The sequence below is a fragment of the Stegodyphus dumicola genome, chromosome 7 (genome assembly GCF_044657685.1).
Source record: "Stegodyphus dumicola isolate Sdum_Otavi_A_Nest chromosome 7, ASM4465768v1".
Classification (NCBI taxonomy): Eukaryota; Metazoa; Arthropoda; class Arachnida; order Araneae; family Eresidae; genus Stegodyphus; species Stegodyphus dumicola.
This window is the reverse complement of record NC_140774.1, coordinates 143,961,526-143,980,542: the sequence shown is the minus strand read 5'-3', so window position 1 is coordinate 143,980,542 and position 19,017 is coordinate 143,961,526. Positions and strand designations below refer to the sequence as shown.

The 19,017-nt window shown below is 37.1% G+C and overlaps 1 protein-coding gene across 1 annotated transcript in view; it reads right to left on the bottom strand.

Moving 5' to 3' along the window:
* mRpL9 (mitochondrial ribosomal protein L9) overlaps positions 1-4,151 on the bottom strand; it is a 44,315-nt gene extending 40,164 nt beyond the window's left edge. The window contains exon 1 of the mRNA XM_035350206.2: positions 3,864-4,151. Within this exon, the coding sequence (XP_035206097.1) occupies positions 3,864-3,947 (84 nt within the window). The 5' untranslated portion in view covers positions 3,948-4,151. The remainder of the gene's footprint in view (positions 1-3,863) is intronic.
* Between the last annotated feature and the right edge of the window lie 14,866 nt (positions 4,152-19,017).

Sequence of the window (19,017 nt, the reverse complement as noted above, 5' to 3'; positions counted from 1 at the left end):
GCGTACAACGGATGTAAAAGCGCACGCAATCACGAAAAAAGTAGATGCAAAAAAGGAAAGAAAAAATAATCGTGAGTGCTGCCATCTATTGAGCAGAAATTCAAGTGTGTGGTGGGACAAATTTTAACCCACTTATTTCAACTGTAAAATTAATGTTATAAAATATTGAATCCAATTAAGATTTTTGAAAATAAAATACCTTTGAATATTAAAAAGAATCATACATATCATAAATTGTATACCAAAATTTTTAAAATATTGAAAAATGCGAGATACATGGATATCACTCTTGTGATCCTATTTTGAATATTTTTTGCTTAAAAACTTAAGCCCTGGTATAGTAGTAACATCTACTGAGAAAAATAATAACTAAAATAGATTATTTTTAAAAGATTAGAAAATTTCTAATGAAAATTGATAACTGAGAAAATAAATATTAATTAGGTGGGACATATATTGACCCACCATGCCGCAAAGGGTTAAAGAACAAGTACGTTTTAGCAATATGCAACGTTAATGATGTAGTTCAAATGTTATTGAACAGCTGTACGATTTGTAACTGGCACTGGAAGAAGCAAAACATATCTGATGATCCAGTCTTCATTTAATAAATTAACAGAGAATGATACAGAATGAGCTCTGTATGCTGGTCAGCATGGCAGTTACATACGAAAGCTAAACTATTTTCTTTCTTTCCACCGACAGTGAGGCAGCCAATCCACAGGAGCAGTTACCATAGGCAAACTACTACAGTCAAAAGTCGTTAATTCAGACACCCATAATCCGGAATGATCTATAATCCGGACCTCAAAGCTACAAACTTTCTGCGCATGTGTCGCGTTGACGCATGCGCATAAGACCTTTACGGCTGCGAATATGCGTGTACGCATGCGCATAATACGTTTACACATAAGCGTTTAATGTATAACGGACGGTATAAGCTAAACTAAAATTATCTAATTCAGTTAATGTCACAGATGCGTTGTTCCTTAATCTTCGAATTGGATCCGCCTTATTATTTTTTGCAGACTGTTAGAGCAATTTTATAAAAGTAAGCTTGAACTTTCGATTATGTCAAATAGAATTTCTGATATATATTTACTAATATGTAAAGGATCTACAAAGCGAAAGTATGTTTCGAAATCCGAAATCTGTTTATCAATTTCACGCTGCTCTGTGGCGGCGGGGAGGGGGGGCGCCGCGGCGCGCAATGAATTGGAAGTTGATCTGTCAGCACTATCCTTATCTTCAGAGCAGATTTTTTATTTTATTTGGCTTATAATTCCTTACTAAATGTAGTATTTCATCTTGATGTACTCCGTCTTTGATATGATTAAATCAAGTTCCTCGTCATTATAATTCGCTTCCGATAGTGAAGAAAGTGACACAGAGGTTACTGAAAACGAAAAAATTTCGTTTGACAAATTAGTCGGTATTCTCGACACAGCAATTATAGGACTTGAACAGTGTGACTAAACAAGAAAGTATGTCTGTTTAATAGAATTAAAGAGAAAGTATTATCACATGAAACGAAGCAACTTAAACAACTTACATTGAAAGAAATAAATATTAGCTTTATTATTAGTAAACAAATAAATTAAATATTAGTAAACAAATAAATATTAAGCTTTTTCTTTTTGTAAATTTCGATACCCTTTAGATCATAATTGTTCTTTATTTCATAAATTACAGTCTCATATTTTTAGTTTTGTAATTTCTGCATACCATCTTACCATATTTAAACTGATGATCTATAATCTGGAAAAATTGATAATCCGGAATCGCCGAAGTCCCGACGAGTCCGTTAACGACTTTTGACTGTATTTGCTTATACAAAACCTGTACTAAAAGCTTACAGATTATTTTAAATAAATTTTTATACCGAATACAGCTCCTCCAAAAAGCGTTCTTTTCTATCTTATTTGTTTTAGATTTCAGATTAAAGGAAAATAATCAGTTTTGTTTCTCAGGTTACTTTTTTCGTCACAAGAATGAAGAACTTTTCACATTCTTGAAAAGAAATACTGTAATGTTATTTCTTAATTTGCTTTTATTAAAATTAGAAAAATTAGAATCAAAATTTTATTCCTCTTTTTAAAATAAAAACTGGAAAAACGCAGTCTTAAAATGGTAAAAGAAATGCTCACATACAATGTCAGAAATTTTAAATTATTGCTTTAAGTATCTTCTGCTTGTGATTCTTTGTTTTCCAGATAACATGTGGCTTCTGTTTATACGAATTTGGCTACTCCTGGTCCGTAGCTAGCCCGTTTGCCGAGATATGGACCCTAGACAAATAAATTATACCAGTGTACCAGTAGTTCTATCCGCTCCACGATTGGAGCACTGTTAAATTGAAACAATAGATTTAACACTTTTTAAATAATAGTGGACTTAAGTCTATCTGTAAAAATTATTGAAAAAAAAATTATTTTCATATTTGAGAAATTTGGAAAATGTCATAATTTGTCAAATGACAAATAAAATTAACATAAATATATACTTCTGGCATAGTGCGGCATATTTTTGGACCAAAGGTTTTTTTTTTTTTTTTTTTTTTTTGTGGGGGGGGGGTCTGTTTGTGATTTAAAAACTGGTTGCGTAAATCTTTTGTGGGTTTTTTAATATGTGAAATAAATACAGGCCAATTTTTGAAAAAATGGTTTTAAGAAGAAATAAACGTTACAGTGAATATATAAATGAGACTTTATGAAGGAAAAAGTACATTTAATTCAGCAACCTTACTAAAGCATCAGGTACATGAAAGCTACTAGAACTTTTATGGAGCAAAAATGCTTAATCATGACGAAGATTAGGTGCGAAATTGGGAGAAAGTGCAGAATCGCAAACACATGGTATCATCCATGTACACAACCTATTTTCACTTAAAAAAACATCCCAGAATTGCACAAAAATGGCATTGCGCACACTCTTGACTTTATCCATGTACACTACTAAAGTCCTAGCTAGTAACTTTTATCGCCTTACCAAAATGTCGCCAAATTACCTGTTACCATATTCCAAAGATTAGCCTTGGATCAGTTTTTTTACAATGTGATTTCATCTTTCTGTCACAGATTCTGACAGGTTCTTAAATATTTCTAGCCTAATTTTTCTCCACTTGTTTTGGACTATTAATTGCCTAATAAGTTTTGATACAATTTAAATATGAGCAAAAGAGATATTCTGAATATTTAGAGACTAAAATAATAATTAGGGCCACACGTTTACATTAGTATGCTTTCAACTATTGTCTTGGTTGAATCTGAAATTTTACTGTCTTTGGCTTTGTGATGAAAACTTCAAATTTCAATTTAAAATGTCAATGTATCTGTATTCAGTTATAAATTAATAATTGTACGATCACAGTTTCAAAGATAGCTGACATACTTATATCTCAATCTCTTTGATATTTTCTACTACTACAACTGACTTCAGTTTCCTAAAATACACATTTTGCTCTTGCGAAAACTTGATGAACAAACTACTTTTCTAATCATATATTACCTCATTCCAGCATTCAGAATTTTTATTTTAATACAATTTTAGGGAAAATGTTGATGTTTTCTGTTCTTCCACTGACGCAGAATTTTTATTTCGTCATCCAGCCATTATATCTAGAAACTAAAATTGTTATTTTAACACTTTTCTGATTAATGAATATTTCACATGATTAAAAAGTTCTGCTTCGTGTTTCTTATTCATAAACCTTCGACTACTTTTCTTATTTTAGGCAATATATTCTGGCATTTCATAGATAATTTTGTAACTGGAAGGCCTGCTTCGAAGAAAATAACATTTTATTATTTTAAACTTTTAATTAATTTCAAAAGTTACACATGTTCCATCCTAATTTAACTTACCCTAGAAGGTAAAATAATTGCAGAAAATACGTCTCGAATAAATAAGTCATTTCTATTTCTGGAAAATGCACGGCAGATATTCATATTCTACCTGTATCGTGATAATATTACAAAACTGAAAAACAAATCTTCACATTTACTTTATTTAATATTTACATTCAATCGACTCCTCTTTTCACATCACTTCAAATCCGCGAAATACGAATTAATATTAAAGAACCTTCTTGTACGAACAGGGATAAATAGAAGGGCTACGTCACTCCTTTGTTCGACCCCTCGCCGACGAGCATGGAGGTAGGAAAGGAAGGAGGGGCCAGTCGGCACTAGAAGTGAAGCCCTACTTTGAAGCTTGGGTCACCAGATGGGGTGTTCTTTGTTTACATTCAGAAGCTCGCTTGACACTGTTCTGATAGTATTTCGACACACGACAGTTCCATACAAATCGAAAAAGAGACACTTTCGCATGAAAGAAACATTCATAGTGTGATGGATAATTGCAATTTGTATAGTTTAGTGACATTTACGCAAAAATCACATCTTGGTTATTTTTCGATAACTAACAACAGCGCGATTTTGATTATGAATTTGTTTTATAAAATTCTAAGCTGTTGAACTACAAAAATATAGATTTTAAGAAAAATGTTAGGCTTAAAGAATGAAAAATACCTTACGGTACATTTAAAATTATATACGTCTTTCGATACCCTTGATAGAGTATTCGCTACTTTTATTTTATTTTCCAAACGCCAAAATGTTTTAAATAAAACAAATTTTTTTTCACATCCATATATTATTGTTGCATATTATTGCAAAAAGCATGTATCTGCCTTTGACGAAATACATAAATATTCATTAAATTATTTATAAATGTATTTGAAATGTAGAATTTATTCACTTATAAACAACTGAGAAAGTACTGTGAAGAAATCTAATTATTAAATGTATCTAATTTATAATGATTATAAATGTCATCTAAATATATAATAACCTTAATATTGAATTGTAAACATAAATTGAAATCCTATTGACAAATACGTTATAAAACTATTTAAGCAAGAATTGTTCGTATTGGAAAGCAATCTGTTAAAAGGTATTGTAAAGCAAATGCTATGAGATTCGCACTTAAGAACGTAATAAAGAGTTTTGGAATATGTATTGTTGAAATGAAGGGTAAAAAAAAAAATCTGATAAGTATAATTAAAAGAATTATTCCCCTTATTTATTAATTATTCCCCATTATTTTATAATAACTCAGTTACAAGTTTTAAATAATACTTTACAAAAAAACTTATTTTATTCCTTTTCAGAAATGTTCAGAGAAAGTCAAGTACTATTTAACGTATTTCCTAATAATTCTCTAATTTAAAATGAACCGAATAGAGCATTAATTATAAAATGACTTACATTTTTCGATTTAAAAAATGACACAGAAGCCAAAAAATCATGTCATATTTAAGAAAGTATTTTAGGAAGAAGCTCTATAAATAGAAAAGAAATAATGCATAATTTTAATATTAATAATACAATATTCTTTGATCTTAATTTTTGTACCTTAACCGAATAAAATCGAATTACCTTATTTTTTTTTCTAATGTAATTAACGAAAACTAGAGAAAATATTTCATTCAAATTAAACCATTCTGAGAAAACTGTTCTGTGAAAAGTATAGCATTTAATTCCGTTCAGAATGAAATGTTGTTTAAAAGACATCATTTTTTTCTTGGACCGAGCTCTATTTGTATTGAAATATACTGAAAACCGACTCAAACATCCGTTTTCAGTATATTCCAATACAAATTGGCAATTCACAAAATAAAAAAAAAAAGACATCATTTCTTTCTTGGACCGAGCTCTATTTGTATTGAAATATACTGAAAACCGACTCAAACACCCGTTTTCAGTATATTCCAATACAAATTGGCAGTTCACAAAATAAAAAAAAAGACATCATTTCTTTCTTGGACCGAGCTCTATTTGTATTGAAATATACTGAAAACCGACTCAAACACCCGTTTTCAGTATATTCCAATACAAATTGGCAGTTCACAAAATAAAAAAAAGACATCATTTCTTTCTTGGACCGAGCTCTATTTGTATTGAAATATACTGAAAATCGACTCAAACATCCGTTTTCAGTATATTCCAATACAAATTGGCAGTCCACAAAATAAAAAAAAGACATCATTTCTTTCTTGGATCGAGCTCCATTTGTATAGAAATAGCCTAGAAATCAGTTCGAACGCCCGTTTTCAGTATATTGTAATACAAATGAAATGACATAAAAAATGCAAAAAGAGGAAAAGTAGCCTACCTTGACGGAAATTCTATTCCAAAAGGGGAAAACTTGTATCCAGGTTTGCCCACAGCACGGCCGGAACTCAAGCGAAACTCGATAGGTTGAAATCGATCCATTAAATAACATTCTTAAAAAACAGTAAAGTTTTATTCACATCTAAAACTCAAGCGAAACTCGATAGGTTGAAATCGATCCATTAAATAACATTCTTAAAAAACAGTAAAGTTTTATTCTATTCCAAAAAGGGGAAAACTTGTATCCAGGTGGGCCCACAGCACGGCCGGAACTCAAGTGAAACTCGATAAGTTGAAATCGATCCATTAAATAACATTCTTAACAAACAGTAAAGTTTTATTCACATCGAGTCGGCTGGGAAAAGTTTCTGAAAAATAAATTACCCCCCCTTTTACTCTGAAAATCTGAAAATTGATGTCTTCAATTTTTGAAAAATTGAAGACATCAATTTTCAGACTAAAGGGATTTTTTTTTTTTTTTTTTCAGCTAGAGAAATTTTTCTCCGGCTCTCAGAAATTTTTCCGCACTCGACTGGATGAATAAAACATCCCCGTTTCTTTAAGAATGGGCTCACTGTTAACTATTTCAGCATTCGACGTTTCGCGTCCAATAATAACTGCCGGGTGTTCAAGAATGCAGATGCACCTACTAGATTTTCTACAGAGAAGCTTGACTGGATGGAGAGAGTGGATAAATTTTTCCAAGATTCTCGACTTTGGACCGTCAAGAGGTAATGGATCTTTTTGTTTTTTTTTCTTTTAAGAAAATTTATGGATAGATTCATTTCTTTTTGAATGGACCTAGAAAAATAGGACAAAGTTCTTTTCCAAGATTGGATGAGAGAGGGACCCAAAAACAAAGGGTCTTGGAAGGAATCGAATGCATTTGCACTCATTCCTTCCAAGACCCATTTTTTTTGGTCTCCTGATTCGTCTCTCTCTCTCTCTCTCTCTTCTCAGTCCATTTCCATAAATATAGGGAAAGCGGAGAACCTTTCTCTACTTATTTCTAAAAATCTTTTCTTTATTTTTTTTCTCCTGAGTGTATGTATATATCAATTCAAATACTTTTGAGAACGGTCATCCCAATTCTCTGTCGTCTTTTCGGTTTCATCGTCCCAACACTCAGTGGACATAGTCTCAGTCGATTTTGGAGCATGGGTCGTCTGTTCATTGTCCCAACATTCAGTGGACATAGTCTCAGTAGATTTTGGAGCATGAGTCGTCTGTTCATTGTCCCAACACTCAGTGGACATAGTCTTAGTGGATTTTAGAGCATGAGTTGTCCGTTCATTGTCCCAACACTCAGTGGATTTTGTCTTTGGATCCTCTGAAGATATTTTGGGGGTCTCATGAGATTCTTTGGAAGGTTCGTCCCAACAGGCTGCTGGATCGTAATGGGGAATATTTTCAGGTATGTCTCCCCAACCCTCCGTCTTCCTCGAGTTATTGGAGGAAGTTGACGACAAAGAAGAAGAGCCCATCAAGTTTAAAGGCGTATGCTCATCCGGATGTTCCATCACTTGGAAACAGGACAGATTATCCCATTTCTGGATGAGGTTATCGTACGCTTTTGGGGACGGATCCTTCTCTAACTGATCGTAGGCCTTATCAAAAGCTTGCAGAGGATTGTCTGCTTCCTCCTGAATCCTCTCCTCTTTCTCCGTTCCGTCTGGATAGACGTGATTGATATGAAAATCTCCTTCCATAATATGCCATCGATAGTTGCGCACTTTGTTTTCGGCACAATGGAAATATTTCATCCTTTGATGATGTCGGGCACATTTTTCCCGATACTTCCAAATGATTCCATCTGGCACACAAATTTCCGTCACGGGTTTTTGATAATTCAAGGCTTTAGCAAAGAATTTAGCTTTCTGGCATCCCACCACATAAATCGTGGAGAAGCTGTGAGTGAGCGATTGGAGAATGCGTCCTAAATGGTTGTAGGGAATATGACCCTCGTTCCAACGAAGTCCGTGCCGGTTTCTTGTCAGCCAGGCATTTGTCTTTTGGTTTTTTCACTCAGTTGGTGGAAGGGGTGAGGAGGAGTAAACGTCAACGATCCCACGGTCAAAAAATCTTTTGTCGCATAGCCCAATTCTTTTAAAACGTAGGTTAATTCACCCTTCTTGTGGTTGTAGGACTGGAAACCCTCTAGATCGAGCACGATAAAGTTTTCTGAACACGCCATGGCGATGAATACGGTGATGTCTTCCACAAACAGGAGCAAAAAAAAAGAATCAAAAAGGTATATATGTATAACAGGGACGATCTAGAAAGGGGGGGGGAAACAATAAAACGTTTTAGAGTCGTCGTCTTGAAAGAGACATTTTTCTTTTCAAAGGGTTAAGAAGTTTCAAAGGTCTTTTTAAATGAAGTTATGATTATTATCATTATTAAAAAAAACTAAGAATCAAATCGAATTTATAGATAACCATATTCATAGGACCAAAGGGACTTACCAGCTCAGTTCACGTCTTCTTCTGTTCTATGAAGAAATCTCGCGGAGGACACACATTTTTATACTCGCGCGACATGTGTCGGGATCGCGACCCCATCTAAATGTCAGGGTCATTCCAACCTCTTAAAAGGATCGGAATGAAAGAAACACTTTGATAAAAAATATATTTATGAAAAGATATCTGAGGGTCGTGAGAACATTTTCTCTCCCCACCCCCCGCCTATTTCAAAAAAAAAATAATAAAAAGTCTTTCTTGGATCGCGTCAAGATTACAAAACAACTCGCAGGACTTGTTTATCTCGATCTTGTCAGGGTCACCGTTTCACATAAGAAGATGGATGGACCCTGAACTTTAGACATGATAAAAATTAACTCTACCCGCCTTTTGTCTGGGAATAGGGTCTCACCGTTTCTAAAAATAGACCAGATCCCATTCTTGGAATTCTATTCTTTAAGAAAGTCGGAGTGATGGTCTATTTTTAGAAAGTGTGAGACAACATTCCCAGACAAAAGGGGGGGTAGAGTTAATTTTTATCATGTCTAAGACATGAAAAAAATTAACAAAAAGTTTTTTTTTTTTTTTTTTTTTTTAAGGCAGAAAAATTTTTCTGAGAGAGCTGAGAAAGATTTTTCCTCCCAATCTTTTTCGACGATGAAAAGGGAAAAACTACTGATCCGATCTCCCTACGCTTTAGGGAAAAAAATACTTATGAAATATTCATGTGTTGAAATTGGCTATTCAAATAAGTGACATTTTGTTTCTCATTGAAACTGTTCAACGGCGAGTCCACTCGTCTCATTCTTTGCGGTAGGGGATGAAAGTACAGCGGTTTGTTGAAATCGATGATAGTTTCCTCTTTAGTCGGCGGAACTGTAAATCTATCCCGTCTTAACTCTTCTAATCTCTTTGAAAGTCTTTCCACTTGCTCTGCTAAGGTTTCCTCGGTACTCATGGTCTCTCTTAGTTTACGGAAGTCTTGACGTATTGGCTAGAGAACAGAGGGTTTTTTTCTCTCTATACATATATCATGTGGGAGAGTGTGATTTATAAATCCTTGTGAAATCTTTCTACGTCTTGTGTAACTTGGAAGATTCGTCTTGTGTAACTTGGAAATTTCTGCTTCTTCTCGTCGATTGGGCTGGAGTTATAGAAAAGAAATGGGATTGGAAAGAAATCAACATATTACAAAAAAAAGGAACTTTTTTTTTCTATTTTTTTTTCTCTAGGGATTTACATACCATTTCATTCATGAACATTCAAGGGTTCTCTCCAAGACCAAATTTTAGAAGAGGACCACGAAGAGTACACTTGAGGATCCTCTTTCAGGTCTAGGTGAGATAAGGGTTGAGACCAATATTCTTGGGTCTCTAAAGCATCCCAACTTAGACATTTATTATTATTATTATTATTATTAGAAAGTTCATCCTCCTCCTCCTCCTCCTCCTCATCGTCGCACGAGTTCTCCTGGGGATATTCTTCCGCCTCCTCTTCGTCTTCGACAGCTTTGCTCTCGGAGGGGTAACAATGTAATTTCCGGAAAACGTAACTACCCTCCATCAAATAGTATCGAAAATTTCTCACCTTGTTCTCGGCACAATGAATCATCTTTTGGAAATATTGGTGTCGCGTGCATTTCGACTTGTTCCGTCACTCGGTTTTCCCTGGGATGTAAAACTCATAAACGGATCGCTGGCAGAGCTTGCTGAAAAATTCGGCTTTATCGTATCCATTGACGTAGATCACCTCCACATTTTCGGTCAGTATTTTCAGGATTGTAGGAAGATGCTCGTAGGAAAGACGACCCTCGGTCCATTGCAGGCCGTGTCGGTTATTTGTAGTCTGGTTGACCACAGCTTGATTGCGGGACGATAAGTCATCGTAATGGACAGGAGGAAGAAAAATCATGGATCCGCATAAGGTTAAATCGCAAGTGATGTAGCCCAGTTCTTTCAAGATGAAACATATATCTCCCGTCTTTGGATCATAACAGTGAAAGTATTCCATGTCCAGAACAATGTAGGAATCTTTGAGAGGTTTGGCACTCAAAATGTCCATCTTCTTCAATTGAGGAAAAAAAGAAAACAAAATTCTCTCTCTCTCGCTGTGTGTCCTGAAGGAAAAAATGGATAGCGTTCTCTCGCCGTCTCCTCTTTTATATATATAGAGAGAGAAGGTTGCACGTGACAGGTCGTATGAATTCTGGGAAAGGTCACATTCGTATATATATTTGTTTTTTGAATAATATCGTGCGTATCTCAATACACATCCATCATAATAATAATAAAGGTCACCTTGGAAAGAAAAAACATGGAACTCGTGCTCGACTTTGAAGGTTTCTACGATTCTCAAGGAGCCTTTATTGTGAAAGAATTGGCTTACGTCACATTGGACGGTACTTCTCGAGGGGTATTTGTTTTTAAACCCTCGTTTCCATGGCAAACGCTCACCGAGAAAGAAAAACGAACCGCTGTGTGGGCGAGTGATTCTTATCACGGCTTGTCGTGGTACGAAGGAGAAATTCCGTACAGTTATTTTCCATGGGTGTTAACGATGTTGACGGAACCCTTTTCCATGATTTGGGTGCGAGGAGAAATGAAACGGCGGTTTTTAGAGAAATGGTTGCAAAGATCCATTTATTGCATTTCGGGATCGACGCAAGAGATTCTCAAATACAATGGGATCGAACACATGAATTGTCCTAACCATACAAAAGGTTTTTTCCATTGCGCTCTACAAAAAGCAGTTCGGTATCATTATTATTTAAAGACACAGAGAAGAAATTCGCAAGGTCGATCCTGCACAATTCAATCTTGACAGAACTCATTAAAAAATACATATATCACGTTACTTCTTCAACAGCATAGATGGTTCTGAAGCGAAACTTGGAATTTTGAAATAATAGATCAGAGAGAAATCATTCTTAAAAACAAATGGTAAAGTCTCGAATCGGCTGGGAGAAAAAAAATTTCTCAGAGGTGAGATAAAACTTCTCTAATGAAAAAAAAAAAAAACTTTTGGTTAATTTTTATCATGTCTTAGACATGATAAAAATTAATGACCCTCCCTTTTTGTCTGGGAAGGATGTCTCACCCTTTCTAAAAATAGACCATGACTCATCCTTTCTCTAATGGCAATCATTCCATGAATGAATCACGATTTGTTTTTCAAAAGAGTGAGACAACATTCCCAGACGAAAAGGGAAGGGGGTCGTTAATTTTTATCATGTCTAAGACATGATAAAAATTAACAAAAAGTTTTTTTTTTTTTTTTTTTTTGAGTTGTAGAATTTTTCTCAGCTCTGAAAATTTTTTTCCAGCCGACTCAAGACTTTACCATTTATATTTACGAATAGTCTTTGGATTATTTATTTATTTTCTTTTAAAAAGAAAAATTCTGAGCTAGACCTATCTATTGGCTTAACATTCTGGTCATAGAAACAGTCTAGAATCTCATTTTGTTTTTCGAGGCTAATGCACGGGTTCTCCAATCAAAAGTGTTACTATAAAGGGATTGGTTTGAATGCATTTATCTGCAAATGTTGTAGGATTCTGTTGTTGAGAAGGGGGTATATTATTATTATTATGATGATGATGATTGTGGCAGATTCGTTTTCTACATGGAAGTCTAATCTCCTCCGAAGACCTTTTCTGGGGATCGTCGATAGATGGTTTTTCAATAGGAATCGTTTCCCTATGATCCTCAAGAGATAGAGGGGGGTCCTGTCTTGAGACATGGAGCGGTCTCTCCTCCTCCTCCTCGAGAAGTCTTGAGAAAGGGAGAGGATTTTCGGTTCCCTTATTCTTGAGGGGTCTTGACAAATTGAGAGGTCCCTCCTCTTCGAAAGAGAGAGAAGTTTTAATTCCCTTATCCTCGAGGGGTTTTGACAAATCGAGAGGTCCCTCATTTTCGAGGGGTCTTGATAAATGGAGAGGTTTTTCATCTTCGAGGGGGTTTGATAAGGGAAGAGGTCCCTCCTTCTCGAGGGGTCTTGATAAATGGAGAGGTTTTTCATCTTCGAGGAGGTTTGACAATGGGAGAGATTTCTCCTTCTCGAGGGGTCTCTCTTCCTCAAGGGGTTTTGAGGAAGGGAGAGGTTTTTCATCCTCGACGGGTTTTGACAAACGGAGAGGAATCTGAACAGGTTTCTCCTCATCCCCATCATTATCGAGGAGGATGAGGATAGGCTTTTGGAAAGGTTTTTCTTTTTCTTCTGAACAGGCTCCTCTTGATGCTCGGGGAGAGGCATGAGGTAGTTATTCCACCATTCTATTTTTTCTTGCTCGAGGATTTTTTCAAAAGTCGTGGCCTCTCTATGATGAGACGAACGAGGAGAGTCCTCGAGAAGAATATAATAGGTATTCTTCCCAGTCTTCTCGATCGAGAGAGGTTCGTGCAAACATTTATGCAACCATTCACTAAAATGAACGAGAATCCCTTTTGTCTTCTCAAGACGATCCATAATCCTATTCATTTGCGAGACGGTTAGAAAGTGGGACGTGTAAAAATATTTGGCTCGTTTCATTAACAAAATTTGTGCATCCAAAGGTGGAATGTCACGAGCCATCAACACGTTTTCGTCGGATAAAAATTCGTCCCGCATCTTTTGATAACTCCCCACGGTATAATAACCCGCACATTTTGAAAAATCGGAGGCTTTCAGGTAAAGGACTCCTTGGATGATATAAAAGGAAAGATCAACATATTTATATTTGAAAGGAATACACGTAGTGAGCTGGGGATGCCTCCTCATGATCCACTTGGACAAAAATACGACTTTGGGGCTCTCCCCTTTTATTTATAGAGAGAAAGAGAGTGTGACCTTCCCTTCCCTCCTCCTCCTCTCTCCCTGCTTCCTCTATCTCTGGACGTCCTTGGATTGGAAAGGTTGACTTTGAAAAAAAAAAGAAGGTCATGGTTGGATAATTTTTTGTTTATTAAATTATTACTTTCACTTCCTCATTCCCACACACATTCATCTTTTTAAGAAAAGAAAAAGAGGTCATGGAGATAAGATTTCTTGGAAAGAAGAGAGAGAGAAACAAAAAAAAACAAATAAAACGGACGTCATAGAGCCTCTATGTGTGTCTGTGTGTGTCTATATAGATATATAAAAAGATGAGAGTACTGGGCGAGATCATTTCTTTTCCATTGGGAGCCATGTCGCTATTAGACGTTTTTCCAACTCAACGGATTTCGAACGGGGAGGATTTGAAGACGCTAAAGCAAATCTCCAACTTGAAAATTTTTTTGGCGTGTCATTTTTCGACATTTATTCCGCATTTACCACCTCATCAAGCGATCGTTTCTTTCAACCAAGATGTCGAATCCTCCAACCTGCTCGTTCAGAATATATACAGAAATTTATTCGAATCGCAACAAACGAAAGAGGAATCTCCCTTCTCTTGGAATCGGATGGATCGAGCTTTAAGACGGCCCATTCAAACAGACCGGCGATATACAGATCCGCGCACGAGTTTTCGGTGGAAGAATATTTTTCTCACGAAACGATATTTTACGTTTGGAGTGAGAACGACAGCTGAGGACGAAGTTCATATTGTTCAGACCACAGCCGCTCCTCTCGCCTATTACGAATCATCGTCCCCCAATCTGAAGGAAAGAAGTTTTAAAGTCAGCGACAGGATGAAATATAAGAAATATATTCTAAGACCTTTTCAAAACCATGTCGTTCCCCCGAAAACGCAATATCTCATCGTCACAACCCAGAAGAGTCTCTTTCTCGTCGATCGGTGCTCGTACTCGCTTTGGAAACAATTGAAAGAGGAGATTTCTTTCCAATCGCCGATGATGTTTCAAGAAAAGAAGAAGAAAACCCTCCGCCACCTTTACCCATCCCTTCCTTAGATGATAAGAGGAGCTGGACCAAACCGTTATTTCCCGAAACAAAATCGACCCGGCAACGGAATGAAATTGAAGTCATCACAATTGAAGATGAGGAGGAAGAAAAAAAATTACCTCTTAAAAAACGGTCGACTTACCGGAACCTACCTGGCGTGCAAGATCCGCTTCAGAATCCAGAAGCTTCTTCTTGTTTTTCTTCTTCTTCCCCGACTTGTTCAAACAGGCAGCCTCTTTCGGACTCCTCACAGACAGAACCTCTTCCAGTATCCTCTTCTTCTTCTCCTCCAACCTGTCCCGACATCGTAGAGGTAGAATGTCAGACGGGTCCACAAGCTTCAAAAAGTCCCGACATCGTAGAGGTAGAATGTCAGCCGGGTAAACAAGTTCCAACGGGTCCAGAAATCATGGAGGCAGAATCACAGCCGGGTTCACAAGTTCCAACGGGTCCAGAAATCATGTAGGTAGAATTTCAGCCGGGTAAACAAGTTCCAACGGGTCCAGAAATCATGGAGGTAGAATCGCAGCCGGGTCCAGACATCCTAGATCCCTCCACTCATCCCAAAGAGACTCTAAGTGTTTCAAGACAGCCTTGTGAGGATCCAGCCCTTCCCGTATGGAATGATTATATGGACTTACAAAATTTGGTACAACAGGAAGGAGAAGAAAATAATCATACGGATGGGTGGGTCAAAGACTGTTTAGATAATTTAACCTCGAATGAAATTGAACTGTTATGGAATTGCATTTCTGAAATCACATCAATCACTTTTTTTTTCTACCAAGAGGAGAGGGTCCCCAAAGGGCTACCCATGTCCAAAGAGAGAAAGTGAAGAGGGTTCATTTCAGTTTTTTTTCCAAGTTTAGGGGAGGGAGGTCTCAAAATGACACCCCCCCATTTTCAAAGAGAGATGGTGTAGAGCGTTCATTTCTGTTTTTTTCCAAAGTTAGGGAGTTTTCAAATGACTACCCATTTCAGAGAAAGAGAGAGAGAGAAGGTGTAGAGCGTTCATTTCAGTTTTCCAAGGTTAGGATGGTGGTGGAGAATCCTCCAAAATGGCTACTCATCTCAAAGAGAGAGAGAGAGAGAGAAAATGCGTAGAGCGTTCATTTCAGTTTTCCAACATTAGAAGGTCCCAAAATACCTTCTGAATTCAAAGAGAGATCGTGTAGAGCGTTCATTTCCAGTTCTCCAAGATCAGAAGAAGAGGATCCGCTTTTCCCAAAAGGGCTTTCCGCATTCAGAGACAGCGAAATGCAGACTTCAGTTTTCCCCTCCCCAAGAATAGAGGGTCCCAAAATGGCTTTCCATTTCAAAGAGAGAGGGAGAGGCGTTCATTTCCATTCTCCAAGATAGGGTCGTCTGCTTTTTTCCCAAAATGGCTTCCCAATTCAAAAAAAGAGAGAGAGAGAGAGTAAAAGGGTGTGTAGAGCGGTCATGTTCATTCTCCAAGATAGGGTCGTCAGCTTTTTCTCAAAATGGCATCTCCCTATTCAAAAAGAGATCGTAACCAATTTTTTCCAGTTTTTTCCAAGATGGGGGGGAGAAGAAAACCTAGGATGGAATAACACGACACATAGAGGAAAAGAGAAAAAAAACGCCATCTTGTCATTTTCTGATAGGGTACCGGTGTTCGAATACTTTTGTGACCGACTGTCTGATTATACTGGGAGAACCATAAAATCGGAAAAGCGATGGGTTTCACAGTTAACGAGGCAATCGAAGACAGACTGGGAAAGAGAGATCCTTTTTTTAGCTGAGAAGCAGATTGCCCTGGAAATCCGTGACTCTGACCATATAATTTCTCCATAGACTCTTTGAACGATATTCAGGAGACATCCTCCATGAGGAAAAAAAAATCTCCCCTTCCCCTTCTAAATCGACTGGAAAGAGAATGAGGTGGAAGAGATCCATCCACGAGAGATCATACTCTTGAACGTCAGACAAATATGAAGTCGAATAGCTTAAACAAAAAATGCTTGAAAAGTCATCGAGTCTCGAAAATCTAGGCCTCTCCCTCTGAAGGAAATGAGAAAATGGGAATCTGCGTTTTTCTTCCTCAACGGCTGACATTCATCTGAAGTGACACTCGAAATGCTTAAATAGATAAACGAGAATCCATTCTTAAAAAAATGACGCTGTGTCGTCAATTGGAGAATCGAGTCGGCTGGGAAAATATTTTTGAGAGCCAGGAAAAAAAATTTTCTAACTCTGAAAAAAAAAAAAAAAAAAAAAAACTTTTTGTTAATTTTTATCATGTCTTTAGACATGATAAAAATTAACTACCTTCCCCTTTTGTCTGGGAATGTTGTCTCACCGTTTCTAAAAATAGACCATCACTCATCCTTTCTAAAAAGAATAAAATTCCAAGAATGGGTTCTGGTCTATTTTTAGAAACGGAGAGACAACATTCCCAGACAAAAGGAGGGTAGAGTTAATTTTTATCATGTCTAGAAGACATGATAAAAATTAACCAAAATTTTTTTTTTTTTTTTTTTTTTTTTTTTTTTTTTTTAAGAGTTAGAAATTTTTTTTTCCCGGCTCTCAAAATTTTTTCCCAGCCGACTCGATTCTCCATTGACAAGACAGCGCCATTTTTTTTAAGAATAAACTCTCGCTTATCTATTTAAGCATTCCCAGTTTGGCTTTAGATGAGTGTCAGCCGTTGAAGAAAAAGCATCCTGTCACTTGGGAGAGACATATTTTGAGGAGTCAACATGTTGTGTGGACCGTTGAGATCGATTTTTCTCTTCCCATTGTGTGGATATTATTGAGCGTTTTGTGAAGCTTTGAAAGAATGGAGGGGTTTTGATGGAGAATATTTCTTTTTATTGAATTTTTAAAAAAAGATTTAAGATTGACATTTTATAACAGGTTTTACATGGAAAGAAGGTTTTTCTTCTAGTTTGACGACTTCTTTTTCTTGGGAGATGTTTCTATTGGAAAGATGGAAGGAAAGACGATTCCCACATTGAAGAAGGTTCATGAGAAACTTGTACGGATCTTGGTTATCTTCTCGAGCCGATATATCATACGGAATCCGGGACATGTTTTGCAATCGCTCCAGTTCCTCCTCGTATTTTTGCTTGCTCGCCAATTTCATGCGGGGACGAAACTGGTCCAGAATATACAATCCCTGGGGTTGAGTCACTCGAGAAAAAGCGACATATTGCTGAAATCGATTAAAAGGTCCGTGCATGTAAATTGCGATCGACGGAAAGGTGGCTCCTTGGGCTTTATGAGCCGTAATCGCTTCGGCTAACATCAAAGGAAACTGTTCGCGATAAAATGCGAGTGTTTTTGTCGAAAAGGTGTCAATACGAATGGAGACGCGATCGATAGGAGCTAGACTATTCGAAAATTGCAGCCAGACACGCGTCACAACTCCGTCTTCATCCTGGTCTATTTGGTGTAGTGTTCCAATCGCTCCATTCATCCATCCTTTGGATCTGTCGAGCGTTTTAGTCAATTGATATCGCGCTCCTCTTTGTAAATGGAGGACGGATTCGAGATTCGCCATCTGAGATCGATGTAAATGTTGACTCCGTTTCATCATCCTCTTCCGCAATTTTTCGCTCTCGGAATAAATCACGTCTCGAGCCAGACACGAACAGTACGTCCCTCGGGATTGGAGACATTTCATATTATATTTCTCTGCATCCTTGCTCGAAAAACAGAGAATAATAGCTTCGCGAGGAATTTCGTCGAAACTGCGAACGCGGGACTGGAAAAATGCCACATCGTCCGGTTCTAAAAAGTGATTTCTCGTTAAACGATCGAGTCTCTCCTCGTAATCCAGAGAGAATCGCATACATTCGACTAGTTCATAGTAGAGCGTGGATTGAGGCGTCCACCACCCTTCAGAATAAAAAATGGGCATGTCGCGAATCGGTTGGAGCTGCTGCAAATCTCCGAATTTAATCATATGCACATTCCCAAACGGCTTATCCGGCACATGACACAATTGTCGAAGTTGCTGGTCGAGGCGCGAAAATAAATTGGACCGATCGTGGAAACGTCATCCAAAATCACCATCCGTAAAGGAGCATACAGGGGTCTGTAATAGTCTAAAGTCTCTTGGGTCAGAGGTCGAACAAAAATCCCATTCATTTGAAGACGCAGGGCATGATGCAAAGTATCTCCCGTAATGTAAACCGCTCCTTGAGCACTGAGTGCGAGTTTGAGAACCGAGCACGCTTCGCTAAAAAGAGGCGTTCGAATCAGAGTTTGGTATAAAGCTTGGATCAGGAAAGATTTACCCGTTCCGGCAGATCCTTGCACAATAATATCCAGAGGAGGGGGACGTTTCGATTCAGGTAACGCGTAATAAGTGTACAAACGGACGAGAACGTAGATCAGGAAATTGTATTGCTCTTTATTACATTGTCGAATACATTTTTGATATGCTTATTCGGACAACATATCCTTATACTGCAAATTCGTATAGCTTTCCCACTGCTTGGGAGGAAGATGTTTCTTTCGCGGTCGGGAGTTCTTTTTAAGAACAGCATAACGTTCCCTT